At 36.6% G+C, this 17,228-nt stretch overlaps 1 protein-coding gene across 1 annotated transcript; it reads right to left on the minus strand.

Moving 5' to 3' along the window:
• Positions 1-1,611: 1,611 nt before the first annotated feature.
• On the minus strand, positions 1,612-4,525 carry LOC113319597 (anaphase-promoting complex subunit 8-like). Its single transcript, XM_026567846.1, has 4 exons — positions 4,318-4,525; positions 3,875-4,193; positions 1,869-3,119; positions 1,612-1,734 (listed from the first exon to the last, which is right to left on the minus strand). Exons 1-4 carry the CDS (start codon positions 4,401-4,403, stop codon positions 1,645-1,647), a joined length of 1,746 nt encoding a protein of 581 aa, XP_026423631.1. The 5' UTR covers positions 4,404-4,525; the 3' UTR covers positions 1,612-1,644.
• Positions 4,526-17,228: the final 12,703 nt, after the last annotated feature.

The following is a 17,228-nucleotide window of genomic DNA, read 5'->3' on the forward strand; positions in this document are numbered from 1 at the left end:
AACATGGTGCCTCTTTGATTTACTCTGGTATTAGTATAGGGTACTAGCTCAGTTATTCATGTGTATGAAGTTGTTATTTAGACTATTGAAATAGATGTTATTAAACTGCATAGAAAAGATACGCTTTTGCTTGTGTTTGCTTCATGCTCTGCGCTGGATAACCTGGCAGTCTGTCATGTAGTGACGGTTATTTGATTCAGACGGAAGCATAGATGCAAGTGTTATTTTTGCTCATGAAAACAAAGACCTGCAAGATAGGATGGTTAGTGGCAGGGAGAAATAAACTCATCCGTGGTGTGGAAAAACATGCCATCCGAAACAGTGCCATACATTTCTAGTATGTGATCAGGATGTAAATCTTTCTGTACAAATGATAAATTTTGTTACAGGGAAATAGTGGAATTGTGGATTTTACAGAGACCAGTGTGGTAGAGTGCTGTAGCTTTGCTGAAGCAGAAAGTTCGTCTGGAAAGAAGCAGTTCCATGGATTGCTGAGATGATTGAAGACTGTTAATATCTCTTTTGAAGGAGATAAATAACAAAGAAATGAAGCAGTATAAAAGTTAGGCAGCATATGTTTAAGAACTTGTCGTTCTTGTCACACCAGATGGTCTGTCAGACTGGTTATGCCATTCTAGTTGCTTGGTAGTCCGTATAGCTTGTAGTAGTAAGGTTATATCAACCAGCATAGGCTATGGTTTGCCAGCATCCAAAGAAAATATTTGGGGAGCGAAAAATGAGGTGTTAGGGAGGATGGCTCAGGTCAAATCCTGACATTGGAATTGTAAGTCTCGGCATACCTCTGTTAGGAAACCCTTGCCAGTTTCATAAATCATTCCTGGCATATCAATTGACAATTACTGCAATAAGTTGATAGTAAAATTGTGGTATAAGGTTTAATTCTGAACAGCTGGTTAATTGGTGGCTTTACTTTTACCTAATAGGATGATTAACTTTTTTTTACTGCCCAAATTAATCCATGATATCTCTCAGCTTATCAATGCAAATCAGGTTTAACATGTCTAAAACAAGCTCACAGTTTTTAACTCCACCTTGTGAATTCTTATCCACTCAACCTTATCTTTCATCAGAAGCATGTGCAGAGGAGTGAACCTTCCCAGCTGACAGATTAAATAGAGGCAAAACTGGACAAAAAACTTCGCAACTTGCAAGCTGGATTCTAGAAAGTCTCAAGTGCTGCTTAATAATTTAGATTCTGTCATTTCAATGTTATGGGTTGTCAACATGAGATTGTACAACCAATTTTAAACATCAGTTGCAACAAGAAAAAGAACACAAAGTTGAGATAGAACAACAAATAATTCAATAGATCAGTGTACATTTTGCACCACAGGACTTGCAAGGCTTAAACTGCTTTGCGAATTAAATTAAAAAAACCAACCTTAAATTACACCATTACAACACATGAAAGAAATGCCTTTCACGTCTCTGCCATACTCCAGAACCAACGTTAACATTGATAAAGTTAACAGAAGATCGGATAAATTAACGAATTCACAAGCTGGCATAGCTTAAGCTTCCGCAGCGAGTTTCAGAAGACTTGGTCTCCGCCTGTGATTCTGAAGCTTAACGCACAGCAGGCTTTTGGGAGGGATTACATTCTCAAGCAATAAATATTTGATATTACGGAGGGAAATGCTCAGTATCCATTGGAGGGTAACCAGATTGTGCTATTTTCATTCCTCGCAAAAGACTCTTTGCTGTTTCCTTTTCCTGCACACGATAATGTAAATAGAAAGTGAATAAGTTATGACAAAAAACTTACCAATTTGATGATCTGTTAAAGGATAATATCGTATGTTATTTAATGAATGCTAAAAAAAAGAAGGGTTTGAATATAAACTCACTGGACCGGTGTAATCCAAGAGCCTGGTGCAATAAATCTCTGCTTCCCTAAATCTCTTTTCAGCTCTGCAGTGTGTAGCAAGAAAAAGCAGAGCTTCTACCATGTTAGGTCCATCCCTCTCCTCAGCTTCCATCCTCTCCAAGTCCTTCTCATAATAAAATGCTGCTTTTTCAGAACGTCCTAGCTCTTGATGCAGCTTAGCAAGCTGATGCAGTGCGATTGCCTCTCTATCATTACAGTTAGCTGCTCTTTCATAACACTTAATTGCTTCCTCAAGCATGTGAAGCTGTTCAGTTTCATAACATTGGGCCATGGCAATCCACAACCTAGAGTCACTTGGCTGCAAATAAACTGATTTACGGAAATAATACAATGCATAGAAGGGCATGCACATCATCTCGTATGCTTGTCCCAACCCATACCAGGCACGGTAATCACATGGGTTTATATCCACAGCCCTCCTATAAGCATCAACAGCAGCTGGGGTATTCTTCATCTCAACATATTCGTGACCCATGAGTGTCCAAGCTGATAAATAGTTCTTGTTGAGCTTTAATGCCCTCCTAAAGTACATTACAGATTTCTCGTGCTGCCCCTTCAAACTGTAATAATTACCAATGATGCAGCAAGATTCCGGTCGGTATTTGTCAGTGAGGAATACCCTGTGGGCAAGATAACTTAGAGCGGAGAAGCATTCTTTTGCATAGAGAACATTTGAATACATATCCATGTCTTCTACTCTATACGGATCATTTCGCAGGAGTTCTTCAAAAATCACTTCAACTTCCTCAAATTCCCTTAAACTGTACTGAGCTTTTGCAATTTGGGCTTGGATGTAATTACTGAAACGGAAAGTTCTCTGGAGGTGTTCGTATCGTGCTAGGGAATCATTGTGCATTCTTAGTTCTTGGAATGCACTGCCCAGGAAGAAGTCTTTCATCCAATGGTTCTTGAGATCGAGGTTCTTCAAGATGTCGTTGGTAGTGCACAGACATTGAAGCTCTGACCAAGCACTCCAATTCCAAGGATAGATGTTCACTGACTCCACCAAGACTGTTCTAGCAAGATCCTTACGGCCTTTCTCTTTCAGCACAACCCCATATAAATACAACCCGAATGGATCAATGGTGCCATTTTTGCGCTGTGCCGATAACTCCCTCTCAAGAGAAACCAGCTCATTATTCACGGCATCACTCTTACCTAGAGATCCATCCAGTTCAATAACCTCTTCCTCTTTACGTTTTTCGCCAGCCTATATTCAAATAATGGAAGACAGAAATTAATAAAACTAAGCATTCTAATGTAAAGCCACTATATTCTTATAATAGATAGTAGTTGCCAATCTCAATACACTGTTCTGCAGAAATTGCAATTGCACCAGCCAATTCATATTTTCAATACGCAACTTTATATGCTCCATTCAATTACCACACAACATCAATATAGAAATCTATATGCTCCATTCACATTACCACACAACACATTCATATAACTACATGATAAGAATCTAGTGTATTAAGGCAACCATCCAGTCAGCCAGTAAGAACTCTCTTGTAGATGGCAAATCATTAAACACACATACTAAAATTAAGGATTCCAGGTTTAAAATGCTCCGACAAATATTCATCAAAGACACGAGCCAGTTGTATGTGTACGAAAATATCGAAGGCCTTTAATTCAAAACTTCTAAATACTGAGATCCCCGATTTACAAACTACATTAGGCCACATTTATCGAAGTTAATTCGTATATGTAACCATCGCCATGCTACAGCTAACTGCTCACACAGCAAACATACTCGGATACTCCCATTCAGAAATTTTATCAAATACATGATGAACATAACAACAGACCAATTTTCAACTAACCCTAATTTAACCAAAACAACACAATAAAAACCACCCCCGTTTTAAGAAAACCCAAATCCCAATTCTCCCAGATATGAATCGAACATAATCATCTAGAAAAGACCCTAAATTTTACGAGTTTGGGGCAGGCACTACTCACCAGATAAATAGCATAAGACCTCAAGAAGACGGCTTTTTTCCCTGTCTGATCTCTAAGAACATGAGCAGCTCTTCTATATTCTTTACAATCAAAATAAGATTTAGCAAGTAAATAAAAATCATTATCAACATTATTATCATCTTCTTCATGAATAGGTGTTGATATATAAGAAACACCGGCAAGTGGTGTTAAAGGAGGTTCATTTGTACCACCACCACCAAATCTTCTCCGAATACTAGAACTTCCTCTTTGAAATCTTGTATGTGACGGTGTAAACTTCGCTGGATCTTGTTCTATTCCAACTAATTGTTCTGCTGCCCTGTTAAACAAATAACCCAATTTATAATTATTACTTAAAAAACCCTAAAAAAAAATTGAAAAAATTTGAATTGTAAAGAAGAGGGAGAATGAATTTTAGGGTTTTCTGAGAATGGGGATAATACCATTTTGATGCAGAGTAAAGACATCGATCACTGAGTTGGAGAATCGCTGTTCTGAGTTCGTTTCTGTAAGTCTCCTTAGAACCCATGAATCAGTATCTGTGTGGGTTCTCTCAAAATCTCGCGCTTTTTGATTTAAAACCCCAAAATTGAAAATAGTGGGTGGCGTCTGTTACTAAGATGCGCTGAGGGTGTATTGGCTGTAACAGGAAGCTCATCTCAAAGTTGTTTGTGTTATTAGCAAGGGCACCCCGTTTTTATTTTCTTTCCGGAGTCGGTGACTCAACCTGCCGATCTCCCAGCGGGCCTTGTCAAAAAAAAAAAAAAGAAAAAACTGCCTATTTCGATAAGGAGTGTAGTCAGGTTAGGGGTGTAAATAATACCCGAAAATACTCGGCCTGCCTGTACCCGCTTGATCCCGCCTGTACCCGAAGTAGCTTAAAGTCTGTTATGGCCCGTCATGGGCCACCCGACCTAGCCTGGATTAATTTATTGGGCGGTCTCGGACTTTGCAATTAATTATGATGCCCGGCCTGAAAACCTTCTATGTGCCATTAATCATTTAATATCCTCTTAAAAAGACTTAAAAGTTACCATTTTAAAATTGTCAATTTGTGTCAAGAAAAATAAAATATATAGTTGCTTTTACTTATAATTAGCCTTTTAAAAACATTAATGGTAATAAATTTTCTTATTAGAAAGTTTATTGTACTCTAATTAATTATTTATTATAGGCTAAAATTAAAAGTTTGTCATTGTAATTTAAATACTCCCTCCTTCCCACTATTAAGTGACCTAGTTCAAGTTTGCACAATTTTTAAGGCAAGTAAGGAGAAAAGTATTTTTAAGCATTTTTTTACAGTTATACCCTTATGGATAATAAATAGTGAAATTTTGAAATGTTTTATCTCTCAAACTACACCATGGATGTTCGCAAACTTCGTACCATTGAATAGCATTTTAAAACACCTACATAACGAATATAAACATGACTATCAAATTATGCATATTTCTTATATTTCTTATAATCAATTAAAGGATAATTTTAGAAATATCTCCTTGTTTAGTGATAGAGGTCACTTAATGGTGGGACAAAATCTAAAAGTAACTAGGTCACTTATTAGTGGGACGGAGGGAGTATAAAATAATACTATCACTTAGGGTATGCAATGTTAGAAAGGAAAGGATATTGTATTAAAAATAAATACATTTAATACCATTCATTTGAAAATTTAAACTTAAAATAAAAGAAGGAAAAAAATTCAAAATAGTGGCCTGTCCGGCCAGATCTGGACTGCCCGTATAAAAAGCGGGCTTTGTGCGGTCTTTGGGTAGCAAATTATCTACTTTTACCCGGCCTGCCCGGTCTGAATTTATTTACGGGCTCACAAATGTTAAGCCTGGCCTGCCCGGCCTGTCTTAGTTTTTGGGTCGGGCGGCCTGGCCTGCCCGAATTTACACCCCTAAGTCAGGTTCCTAGCCATTTCAAAGTTTGTATTAATCTCTGGATAAGAGCTTAATACATTAATCTCCTCTCCCCGGTAAAAAAAATATGAAAAATCCAAATAATTTCGAGGGTCAGATTATTCGTCAAGAAATTAACCTCAAAAGCTTTTCCAACTAATTCAAGACTCGGAGCGCATAATTCAGAAATAAACACAGAGTGCCCAATGTATAACTCCCAAGAGCAAGAATCAGAATAACACTTTTTTCGCTTTTGTCCCTTCGCAAGAGCTATTTGGTTTGGTCTTTCTCTAGAAGCGGTGAACACTAGAATTACTTCGGATTCCATCGAAAATTGGAATCATAGACCAAGATTTCATTCAACTATCGGATAAAATAGCTACTATATCCTGGTTCATTTGGAAGCACAAATATTTGGTAGGTTTTGAGAAAATAAACCCGAATCCGATTCACCTCGTGGAGCAAATCAATAAATTTTTGAACCAGAATACACTAGAAAGGATCCAAAAATCAACGAAGATAGAAAGAAGACATACCCCAAAAAGAAATGCTCTGACCTATCTTTGGATTGGATAATATTTATTGATGCGGCCTTCAAAAACGAGGATTCGAGCATGGGATATGCTTTCTACTTTATTCTGTGGACAGCGAAACATTTATGTATATTGAAGCTGGTTCGGAGTGGGTTTCCTCAGCCTTTCATGCAGAATCACTAAAGGCGTCTACTTGGTTAAGTGAAAATATATTATCCACTGTCTCATTAGTTACGGACTGCAAAATTCTGGCAGAGACGATCAAAAAGTCTTGCAAAGATTCTCTTTGGAGCGCTGATAACACCATACAAGAAGTGGACTCAATATTGGAAAAACTTCTGCAAGCCCAGGTAAAATATATAACACAGGAAATATAACTCTACGACGGACTACATTGCAAAAGAAGCTCGAGTAAAGCATCTTCAGCACAGGTTCTCCCACATTCAACACAAGGTTTTAAAATCTAGTGTTATTTCCAAGGTTTTTGATAAAAATGAGCTCATAAACATTTTGTACTATATTTTTAATTAATATAAACCCTTTTATATATAAAAAAAACCTTCAGATAATTAATAGGGGAACAACCACATTTACTAGAGGGAAAGCTGACTTCGATCTAAGTTATTTGACTTTTACTCAATATCGGGTGGATTTAAAATAAGCTTTCCCCGCCAAGAACTTGATTTTTTCTTTTTATGGTCTATCATATGGCCATGATAGCGTCTGTAAGACAGCTTTCTCCCGTGTAATCTTGGGTTCGAAGTGTCCAGGTAAAATAAGATCTTGCGGCGAAATTGGCTCGAAAAGTAGTGTTTTACACCCCAGGATAGAGACTAAAAACACCCCAGAAATGCGCCTGGGGAACCCAGAAAAAATGCTGGAAACACCCCAGAAAAATTACTTAAGGCACCCCAAAGGACATGTGTTATTCGGACTCCAGCAACGGATAAGGGGCGACCACTAGATAAGGGGTGACCTTCTTCACAAATTCAAAAAAATATTTTGGCGGGAAAATATTTCTTTTTACAGGCAGATTTTTCGATCGGATTTTGGAGGAGTTTTTGTGCGATTCAATCGCTGAAACTTTATGGGTAGTTGTGATATGTCCTAACAAAGCTATTATGGGTGTTTGTTTCAATCAAATTTGTCTGGATAACTTGGTTTAATTCAAACAGGAAGTTGGAGGAAAAACATGAGCTTACACGAGTTGTGGTGAATCTAAACGTGTAATGCACGTGTTTGGAAGCCTTAATCAACACTTTGGAACGTGAAGAAGATTTATAAGGAATTTAATCCAGCTGCAGATGCGTAAAAATCAAAATCATTGATAAAAAAAGAAAGAAAATATCCCGAGTAAATGAAGATTATTTGGAGTTAATGGAGGAGATTCAATGTCGCAATCACGTATAAATATGTTCACAAGGTATCATAGAAGGGGTGTCGAGAGTTTGGGGGGATGAGGAGAGCCAGAGAAGAAGAAAAAAATCAAGTTACAGAGCTGCCATTTTTCTGCTGCTGCTGAAGAACACGAAGAACATAAGACCCACAGGGGACAGTCTTATTTTGCTACAGTTTCAGAGACTGTCGCTCGACAGTCTTATTTGTTACAGTGACAGTCGTATTTGTTACTGTCTCGATACAGTCTTATTTTTCGAGGGTCATAGTTCTCTGGTTTGTAACAAATATAATTGTTACAAACCCGGTTTTGAATTATTTCTCCCTTTTCATCATTTGCAAACACCCTTTGAGCAATAATAATGATTTTTGAGCGTGTTTCCAACATGATGAGCGCTAATTCTCCCACAACCAAGGTAATGAGGAAGCTATTTATGCATGAATAATTGATAACTATTTTATTTTCTCTAATATTTAATTATAATTCACTCAATCACTGCTTTTGCAGAGTTTTAAATTGTTTGCGTAATTTTCCTAATCAGTTGTGATTCAATTAGATAGGTTATGCTTTGTTTAGATAATCTATGCTTAAGGGATACAATTGATGTTTGAGAATTTGCTTGATTATTAGTGAGTTAAGATATAAAGGACTTAAAATATAATTAGAGTTTTGGATTATTTACCATCATTAATTCATGTGTAATAGTGGAATCAATGTCTTGGTTGTTTTCTCATACCTCTCGCCCACTTTGTTAATATTTTTGTATATAATTTTATTAAATCTTTAAATTTAATCTTCACAAGTCCGAGAGTTTGAACCTCATTACTACAACATCATTGAAAATACCATCAGATATTCCCATGTAAATACATTAAATTTACCTGGAAGTATAGCATTGTTGATTCATACTCCCTCAATCCCATTATTAGATGGCCTAGTTGAAGTTTACACAATTCTTAAGGCAAGGAAGGAGAAAGATTATTTTTAGGCTTTGTTAACAATTATACTCTTGTGGATAATAACTAGTAAAATTTAGAAATGATTTATCTCTCAAACTATATCATGGATGTTCACAAACTTTATATCATTGAAAAACATTTTAAAACACCTACGTAACGAATACAAATATGTCTATCAATTAGAAGGGAAATTTTAGAAACATCCTCTTGTTTAGTGAAATAGGTCATCTAATATGGGACAAAATCTAGAAGTAAATAGGTCATCTAATAGTGGGACATAGGAGTATTATTTTTAACGTAATACTTACTTCAAAGATACAATAATCAAGGGTCTTACATACATGTGGGAGCTTTTATTTGTCTTATGAAAAAACGGGGGTCTAACAACACCACCCAATATTTCGTTTAGGCAATATATATGGACAAAACTCCAATATACTTTCAAGAGAATCAACTAGACAATCCGACTCAATCTTTAGAAAAGTATATCAAAGAGTTATATCTCAATTTCTCAATTCAATCTGCAATCAAACAAATAGGAATTTGCGAGCCCGATTAAATAAGAGAAATGACTTGGACGGTATCACAAACCAATATCCAAGTGTCAATCAATTCAATCAACAACCCAAAGGCCGGATTCAAGAACTGATTTAACTTAACACACAACCTGTGATATTTCAATTATATAAACAAATATAATGCGTAAAAGAAATAACACAGACCCCAGAAATTTTGTTAACGAGGAAACCGCAAACGCAGAAAAACCCCTGGACCTAGTCCAGCTTTGAACACCACATTATATTAAGCCGCTACAGACACTGGCCTACTACAAGTCAACTTCGGACTGGAATGTAGTTGAGCCTTAACCAATCTCACACTGATTAAGGTACAGTTGCGCTCCTTACGTCTCTGAATCCCAGTAGGACTCCACACACTTGATTCCCTTAGCTGATATCACCCATAACTAAGAGTTGCTACGACACAAAGTCGAAGACTTTATAAACAAATCTTTCTCACACAGAAAAGTCTATATCGATAGATAAATCTATCTCCCACAGAAATACCTATAAGGTTTTGTTCCGTCTTTTGATAAATCAAGGTGCACATGAACCAATTGATAAACCGTATTTATATACCCGAAGAACAACCAAGTATTATCAATCACCTCACAATAATGTTAATCGTATGGAAGCGAAACAAGATATTGTGGAATCACAAACGATGAGACGAAGATGTTTGTGACTTCTTTTAATCTTACCTATCGGAGATAAACTCAAGCAAATATTAGAGAAGGTAGTACTCAATCACGATAGTATAAAGTAAGATCAGAACACACAACTATAGAGAAAATAGTTGGGTTTGGATTCATAATCCCAATAAAGTCTTAAAGTCGTTTACCTATGAGGGTTTCAAGAAAAACCTAGGTTAAAGGAGAATCGACTCTAGTCGCAACTATTATCACACAGAAGGTGTGTGGATTGGGTTTCCCATTTGCTAGAGTTCTCCCTTCAAATCAGGGTTTGATAGCTTTGGAACAAAGAAATCAATATTCATTGTTAGATGAAACCTGATCTAAGAGCCAAGCTAAATTTTCTTGAAACCAAAGCAATAACTCTCCACCGTTAGATGGACTTAGCTTGTTACACACAAATGAAATGTACCTTCATTTAGATATGGTATCGTACCTAAACGTGTACACTAGGTTGGCTCAACAATAGTTAACCGAAGTTAGCCATATGAACACTTTCATATCAACCTTATTCATCTTAACCACATCTAGTTCCAAATGACTCAAATGAAACTAGTTATAGAGTTGTTCAATTGTTTATATTCTCATAGAAGTATACAAGACACAATTGAAGCAAAATCGGTTTGATTCACTCGAATCGATTCATGAACATTATAGCCACGGTTTGCAAAAGATTGCATTCCTTAATATATAAATGTATTAGTTCATGACATATCCTATTTTAGAACATAACCTACTCAAGTATGCAAACGGGTACGCATACCAAAGTAGCCGGACTTGTTCACCAGTATGCAAACGGGTACGCATACTGTCACACATCCAAACTTCATTTGAAACCAGTACGCGTACGGGTACACATACTAAAATTCACAGACTTCGCCAATACGCGTAATGGGATGCATATTATAACTCCCGGACTTCAATAGACCAACCAGTACGCATACGGGTACGCATACTAGGTTTCCAGTCTTTGGACTACACACATATGCAAGTACGCATACTATGCTTATATGCAATCATGGTTTTTTGTTCTAAACTCCCATTTCAATCATTGAAACATTCTTAGAAGACGACAATAGCTGTCTCACACAAACTATTAACTTCAAAGCAATTTTCAAGTGATCGAATGATCAATACGAAACATTCAGAGTCTACATCAAATGACTGTCTCACACAAATCATGTGAAATGTTACCAGGCGATTTTCATGATCATCTTTTGACTTTCGTGAAGAATATAAGATTAACTTGGTTAAAGCGAAAGCTTACCTACACATATTTCGAGAAATGTGTAAGCGAGTTAAACTCAGCTCGAAATATCAAATTTTTATAAATCGAATACTATATAGCTATACGAATTTTGTCTCAAATAGGAGATAGAGTATAAATAGACTTTTGAGTGATAGATGAGTTTCAGTCTCCACATACCTTTTGTTAATGAAGTTCCACAATCCCCCCTTAGTAGTTTTTCGTCTCCAATCGATGAACGCCGTGAAGTTTTTGACCGGTTCTTAAATTTGAGGACCGGTACCTGAACCTGGACTTGTACCTGTAAGACCGGTCCGGTTCCACTCCGCTACCGGTTTTCTACCTGAATTTTAAAACACACGGTAATATACTATGTATGACAGTAAAGTAACAAGCTACAAAGTTCAAAATAACAAAGGTTCAAAACAACGTCACAGTATCAGTATATCACACACTACTAAAAACAACATATAATCCCTTGTCTACATTCCTGTAACCCTGTTAGGATTTTTAAGGCATCTGTTCAAATTCTTTCTTAATCCAGTAGTTCCATGTACGACAGTTTCAGCAGCATATAATCCCTTGCAATGATGACATTGAGCTTGAGTGTCATTTATCCTTGTCATCTCCAACCAAACTTCAGATCTCACTTTGCCATGCTTCTTTTTGTTGTCACCAACTTCAGTTGTACTTGTTGGCCTAGGGTCAGCTCCATCTGTGTTAGATGCAGTTTGAGAGGATGATCCAACTTCTGGTGTTTTGCGCTTCCCCGTTTAACACCTCAAAGGCCTGCAAGATAACATATGCATCATATTAGCCTTCAATACTTCAAGCACTGGAATACTAGTTTAAGTTAAACTGAGGTATGCAAGAGAACATAATGATGAACAGGATTCCAGACAGTATTATCGAAACTGAACTGAGGCTAGGTGCTTATCCACAACTGCTGGTCCAATTGCAGGTAAACAACTAATCAATCTCTTTTGTATTATGAACCAGTGAAGCTAAACAACTAAACCTAGCTTATGTCAACATGAGATTCCTGTAGATTCTGTCAATTGGTCTACTTTCTCCGTTAGGGTATCTTAGTAATACCAACAACATACTATAAGAAAGTGATATATTCAACATTTTAAATCAGATATAAAATAAAACATTGAAAACAAAAACAATTGATGTGTGTTTTAACATGAATGAAAGTAGGAACTTTAACGAATTCACTATCCCAAATTATTTTAAGCAGGTAAACAATGCAGAGGACAATGGATAAAAATCAGTGAGGAGGCTATGAAAGACTTGAACTTTCGATATGCTGATGTAAGGATATGTCTTATCATTTTTCAGTTCCTAAACTACACATGGTACATATGATACAACACAGTATTCTATCTATTATTACCAAAAATGCTTTTACAATAACTCAACAACACAAAGATCAATTTCCAGTACTTACAACAGCACTTACATGAAACCATATCATATCTCTTATCAAATCTCTTATAAGATCAATTAAAAAGGGTGAAGAAGCCTCACCAGTAACAGAAGCAATCCATATGGGAACGGCTTCAAGAATACAACCCTTTTACCCTTGAACCTTCCATCTAAGATAATCAAAACTATTCCAGGAGTAATACTTGCCCTAATTTTTACCATAAATGAAAAAAAAAAATCAGAGCATATCTCAGCGTCAACTGTCACAAACAATGATGATTCATGAATTTGTACCAACAAGCAACAACTACCCATTTAACTCAACCAACACAACATAAGATAAAAACCCTAATTCAATCTCAAATCAAACCCTAATTCAATTTCAAATCAAACCCTCAATCTTAGATTCTTAATAGTAACAGAACAATCTTTAGTTTATTCCTAAATCGATTTCAAATCCCAGTATCAGTGTATCACACGATTCAAAGTTTCAAACCCTAGTTTATTCCTTAATCGATTTCAAATCCCATGAGAGTTAAAGTAACTTACAATTCTAAGCAGAAGAAGAAGAAGAATTACCTAGGAGATGCTGAAGAAGAAGAAGACCAAGTAACGAAATCGATGGTGGTGGTGATTCTGGTGAATGGTAGCGAGCGACTGCTGCTCTTCAGAGAAGAAAAAAAGAAAATTGAAATGAAAGTCGATAGTAATTATATATATGCTATATATAGGAGGGAGAGGGACGGTCAGGATGTAAGATTCCTAAAAAAATCTAAGGCTATAATTAACCGGGACAGGACGGGAATCACCCAGATTCAGTGCCAGTACCGGCCTACTCTGGTTCTCTACTTTCAGAACCGGTACATGTACCGGCAAATCCGGGTCCGGTACGGTACAAGTCCGGGTTTTTCGGTTCCTGGACGGTACAGGTAAAATTGACCGGTTCTTGTGCAGCTCTATGCACAATCAGAACCCCAAAGAGAGTAGAATTATCGATAATAACCCTCTTTTATTGATTCAACAGGGAAGTCCCTTCCAACATGAAAGAATCCCAATCTCAAGAAAAATAAGAAAAACAAAAACAAGTATTTCTCTTTAAGCCTTAGGTGTGCACAATCTTGTCTCTTTTAATCAGGCACATGAGACAAGATGCACAAAAACAACACAATCAAGTTGTGTTGTGGTGAACAACAATTTGTCCACCATACCCTTCTTGAGAATAATTCCTAGACTCATGTGTATCAATATGTTTAGACCATACTCTTTTCTCTAGTGGTCTTGACCTATCTTTGGAAACCAATTTCTTTGAAGACGATAAAATCTTACATACCTCAGTGGTTTTTTGAAAAAGTTTAAGCTTGTCTGCCAGGTGATTTTCTCTTCGTTGAAGTTTATTGACATATCTCATCTTGTGTTTGTACTTTAAACACTTAGAAAGTTCAAAACCTTTGGGTGAACAATAAGAGCATGTCAATGAGTAAGATGATTCAGATCCCCGAGATGTGCAAGCGGCTAAACACAGATTGGTACCTGAAAAATCACACAAGGAGTTCCAAAAGAATGGTTAATTTTTTCTTCCAGATTGGTTGAATATTCTGGAAGGATATCAAGATTGATGTATGTATTGCCACAATTATCAAAATCAATATCTTCACAAAGAAGTGCAACACTTGATTTTTCTTTTTCATCGGAATCATAGAGATCCGACATTTCATCAAGGGTTGCAGAAAGACCTTTGTTCCCAATGTATTTTCTACGGTTTGGACACTCATTGGAAAAATGACCAAAACCCTTACACTTAAAGCACTGTGGCATATCCTCGTCATCATCCTCGTCAGCATCCATTTTTTTACGAGGAATGTGATTATGAGATTTAACTGGTGACCTAGGTTTGTCTATGGAAAATCGTTTACTTCTCTTTAATAAGAGATCTCTAAATTGTCTTGTGATCATCAAGACTGATTTGTCAAGATCTTCATCTGATGAATCAGTCTCAGAAAGATCATCCTCAGAGATGCAAACACTTTTACCTTTGTCAAGTAATTTAGTGTTTCTTTGTGCTTTGAAGGCAACATCCTTTACGGTTTTGGATGTATACTCATGATCAAATATCTTTAACTTTCCAACCAACGTATTTCTGGAGAGCGTATCAAGGTTATTTCCTTCAACGATGGCATGCTTCTTAGAATCGTATCTAGATGGCAATGATCTGAGAATTTTCATCACAATGTCCTTTTCAGGAATAGTCTTACCCAATGCAAAAGATGCATTAACAATTTCAGACACTTTGTGATTAAACTCATCAAATGAATCTTCATCTACCATACGAAGGTTTTCCCAATCGGAATTAAGGTTTTGAAGCCTAGCTTCCTTTTCACTGGTATTACCTTCAAATATGGTTTCTAATATATCCCAAGCATCTTTAGCCCTAGTGCACGTTGTCACATGGTGTTGAAGATCTGGGGTAATAGCATGAATGATTGCATTCAACCCGTCGGAGTTTTGCTTTGCAGCAAGTATCTCGACAGCATCATACGCACCAATATTCTTTGGAACGGTTGCATTACCAACTGCCACAATAGGAGCATCATATCCATTAACTACATAAACCATGATTGAAAATCATGCGATTGAAGAAAAGCTCGCATAGCAATTTTCCACCATAAGTAATTAGAGCCATCGAAGACTGATGGTACGTTTATAGAGATATCACCTTTGTCCATATCAGATCGCTATAAAAACAGACTTCTTAGGTATTTAATGTGTTTGCCTGCTCTGATACCAATTGAAAATGCGGGGGTTTAACAACCACACCCAACAATTGGTCTAGCAATCTGAGAGGACTTAGTCCAATACATTTTCTAGAGAATCAACTAGACAGTCAGACTCAATCTAGAATAAAGTATATCAAAGAGTGTAATATCTCGATCTCTCGATTTAATTCTTACTCAAGCAAATAGAAATCTGCGAGTCTAATTAAATACAAGAGAGATAACTTGAATGGTACCAAATTACAATATCCAAGTGTCAATCAATGTTAATCAACAACCAAAGGTTGGATATTCTAATTGATTGACCTAACTCACAACCTGTGATATTTCAATTATATAACAAAATATAATGCGGAAAAGAAATAACACAGACACCAAAATTTTGTTAACGAGGAAACCGCAAATGCAGAAAAACCCCGGGACCTAGTCCAGTTTGAACACCACGATGTATTAAGCCGCTACAGACATTAGCCTACTACCAATTAACTTCGGACTGGACTATAGTTGAACCCTAATCAATATCACACTGATTCAAGGTACAGTTGCGCTCCTTACGTCTCTGATCCCAGCAGGATACTACGCACTTGATTCCCTTAGCTGATCTCACCCACAAACAAGAGTTGCTACGACCAAAGTCGAAGACTTGATAAACAACTCTGTCTCACACATAAAAGTCTATAGGATTGAATAAATCTGTCTCCCACAGAAATACCCAAGAGTTTTTGTTCCATCTTTTAATAAATCAAGGTGAAAAAGAACCAATTGATAAACCAGACTTATATTTCCATAGAACATCTCAGTATTATCAATCACCTCACAATAATCTAAATCGTATGATGGCGACACTAGATATTGTGGAATCACAAACGATGAGATGAAAGATGTTTGTGATTACTTTTATATCTTGCCTATCGGAGAAATAAATCTCTATCCAATTTTACAATTGTACTCGTACGATAGAAACAATAAGATCAGATCACACAACTACAAGAGAAGTAGTATCGGTCTGGCTTCACAATCCCAATGAAGTCTTCAAGTCTTTAACCTACAGGGTATCGAGAAGAAACCTAAGTTTAAAGGAGAATCGACTCTAGCAATACAACTAGTATCACACAGGAGGTATGGGGATTAGGTTTCCTAGTTGTTAGAGTTCTCCTTTATATAGTTTTCAAATCAGGGTTTGCAATCCAAGTTGCCTATGTAACTAAGCATTCAATATTCACCGTTAGATGAAAAAGCTGATTCAAACAAGCTAATATCTTTCAACCGTTAGATCGAACTTAGATTGTTACACACAAATGAAATGTACCCTCATTTAGGTTTATGTAATCGTACCCAAACGTGTACACTCAGGTTGGCTCAACAATTAGTTAACCGAGGTTAGCCATATGTTTACTCTCATATTAACCTTATTCATCTTATCCATAACTAGTTCAAATGACTCAAATGAAACTAGGTAAAGTGTTGTTCAATTGTATAGAAGAACACAATTGAAACCAAATCGGCTTGATTCACTCGAATCAATCATAAACATTATAGCCATGGTTTGCAAAGATTGCATTCCTTAAGATTTAAATGTTTAAGTTCATGAACAGACCGATTTGACAAAATAACCAGCTTAAGTATGCATACGGGTATGCGTACTTAAGCAACCAGATTTGAGTTTGTTAAGTTTCCAAACTCAGCAGAAATTCTCAGTTAGAAAACTTCCTCCAGTATGCGTACGGGTACGCATACTTAAGGTGACTAGTTTAGGAGTTTGTAATTCCTAAACTCAGCAGATATTTTTGGTTGGAAAACTTCCTCTAGTATGTGTACGGGTACGCATACTTAAGGTGACAACAAATATTTTCGGTTCGAAAACT

Source organism: Papaver somniferum, chromosome 10, assembly GCF_003573695.1.
Source record: "Papaver somniferum cultivar HN1 chromosome 10, ASM357369v1, whole genome shotgun sequence".
Taxonomy (NCBI): domain Eukaryota; kingdom Viridiplantae; phylum Streptophyta; class Magnoliopsida; order Ranunculales; family Papaveraceae; genus Papaver; species Papaver somniferum.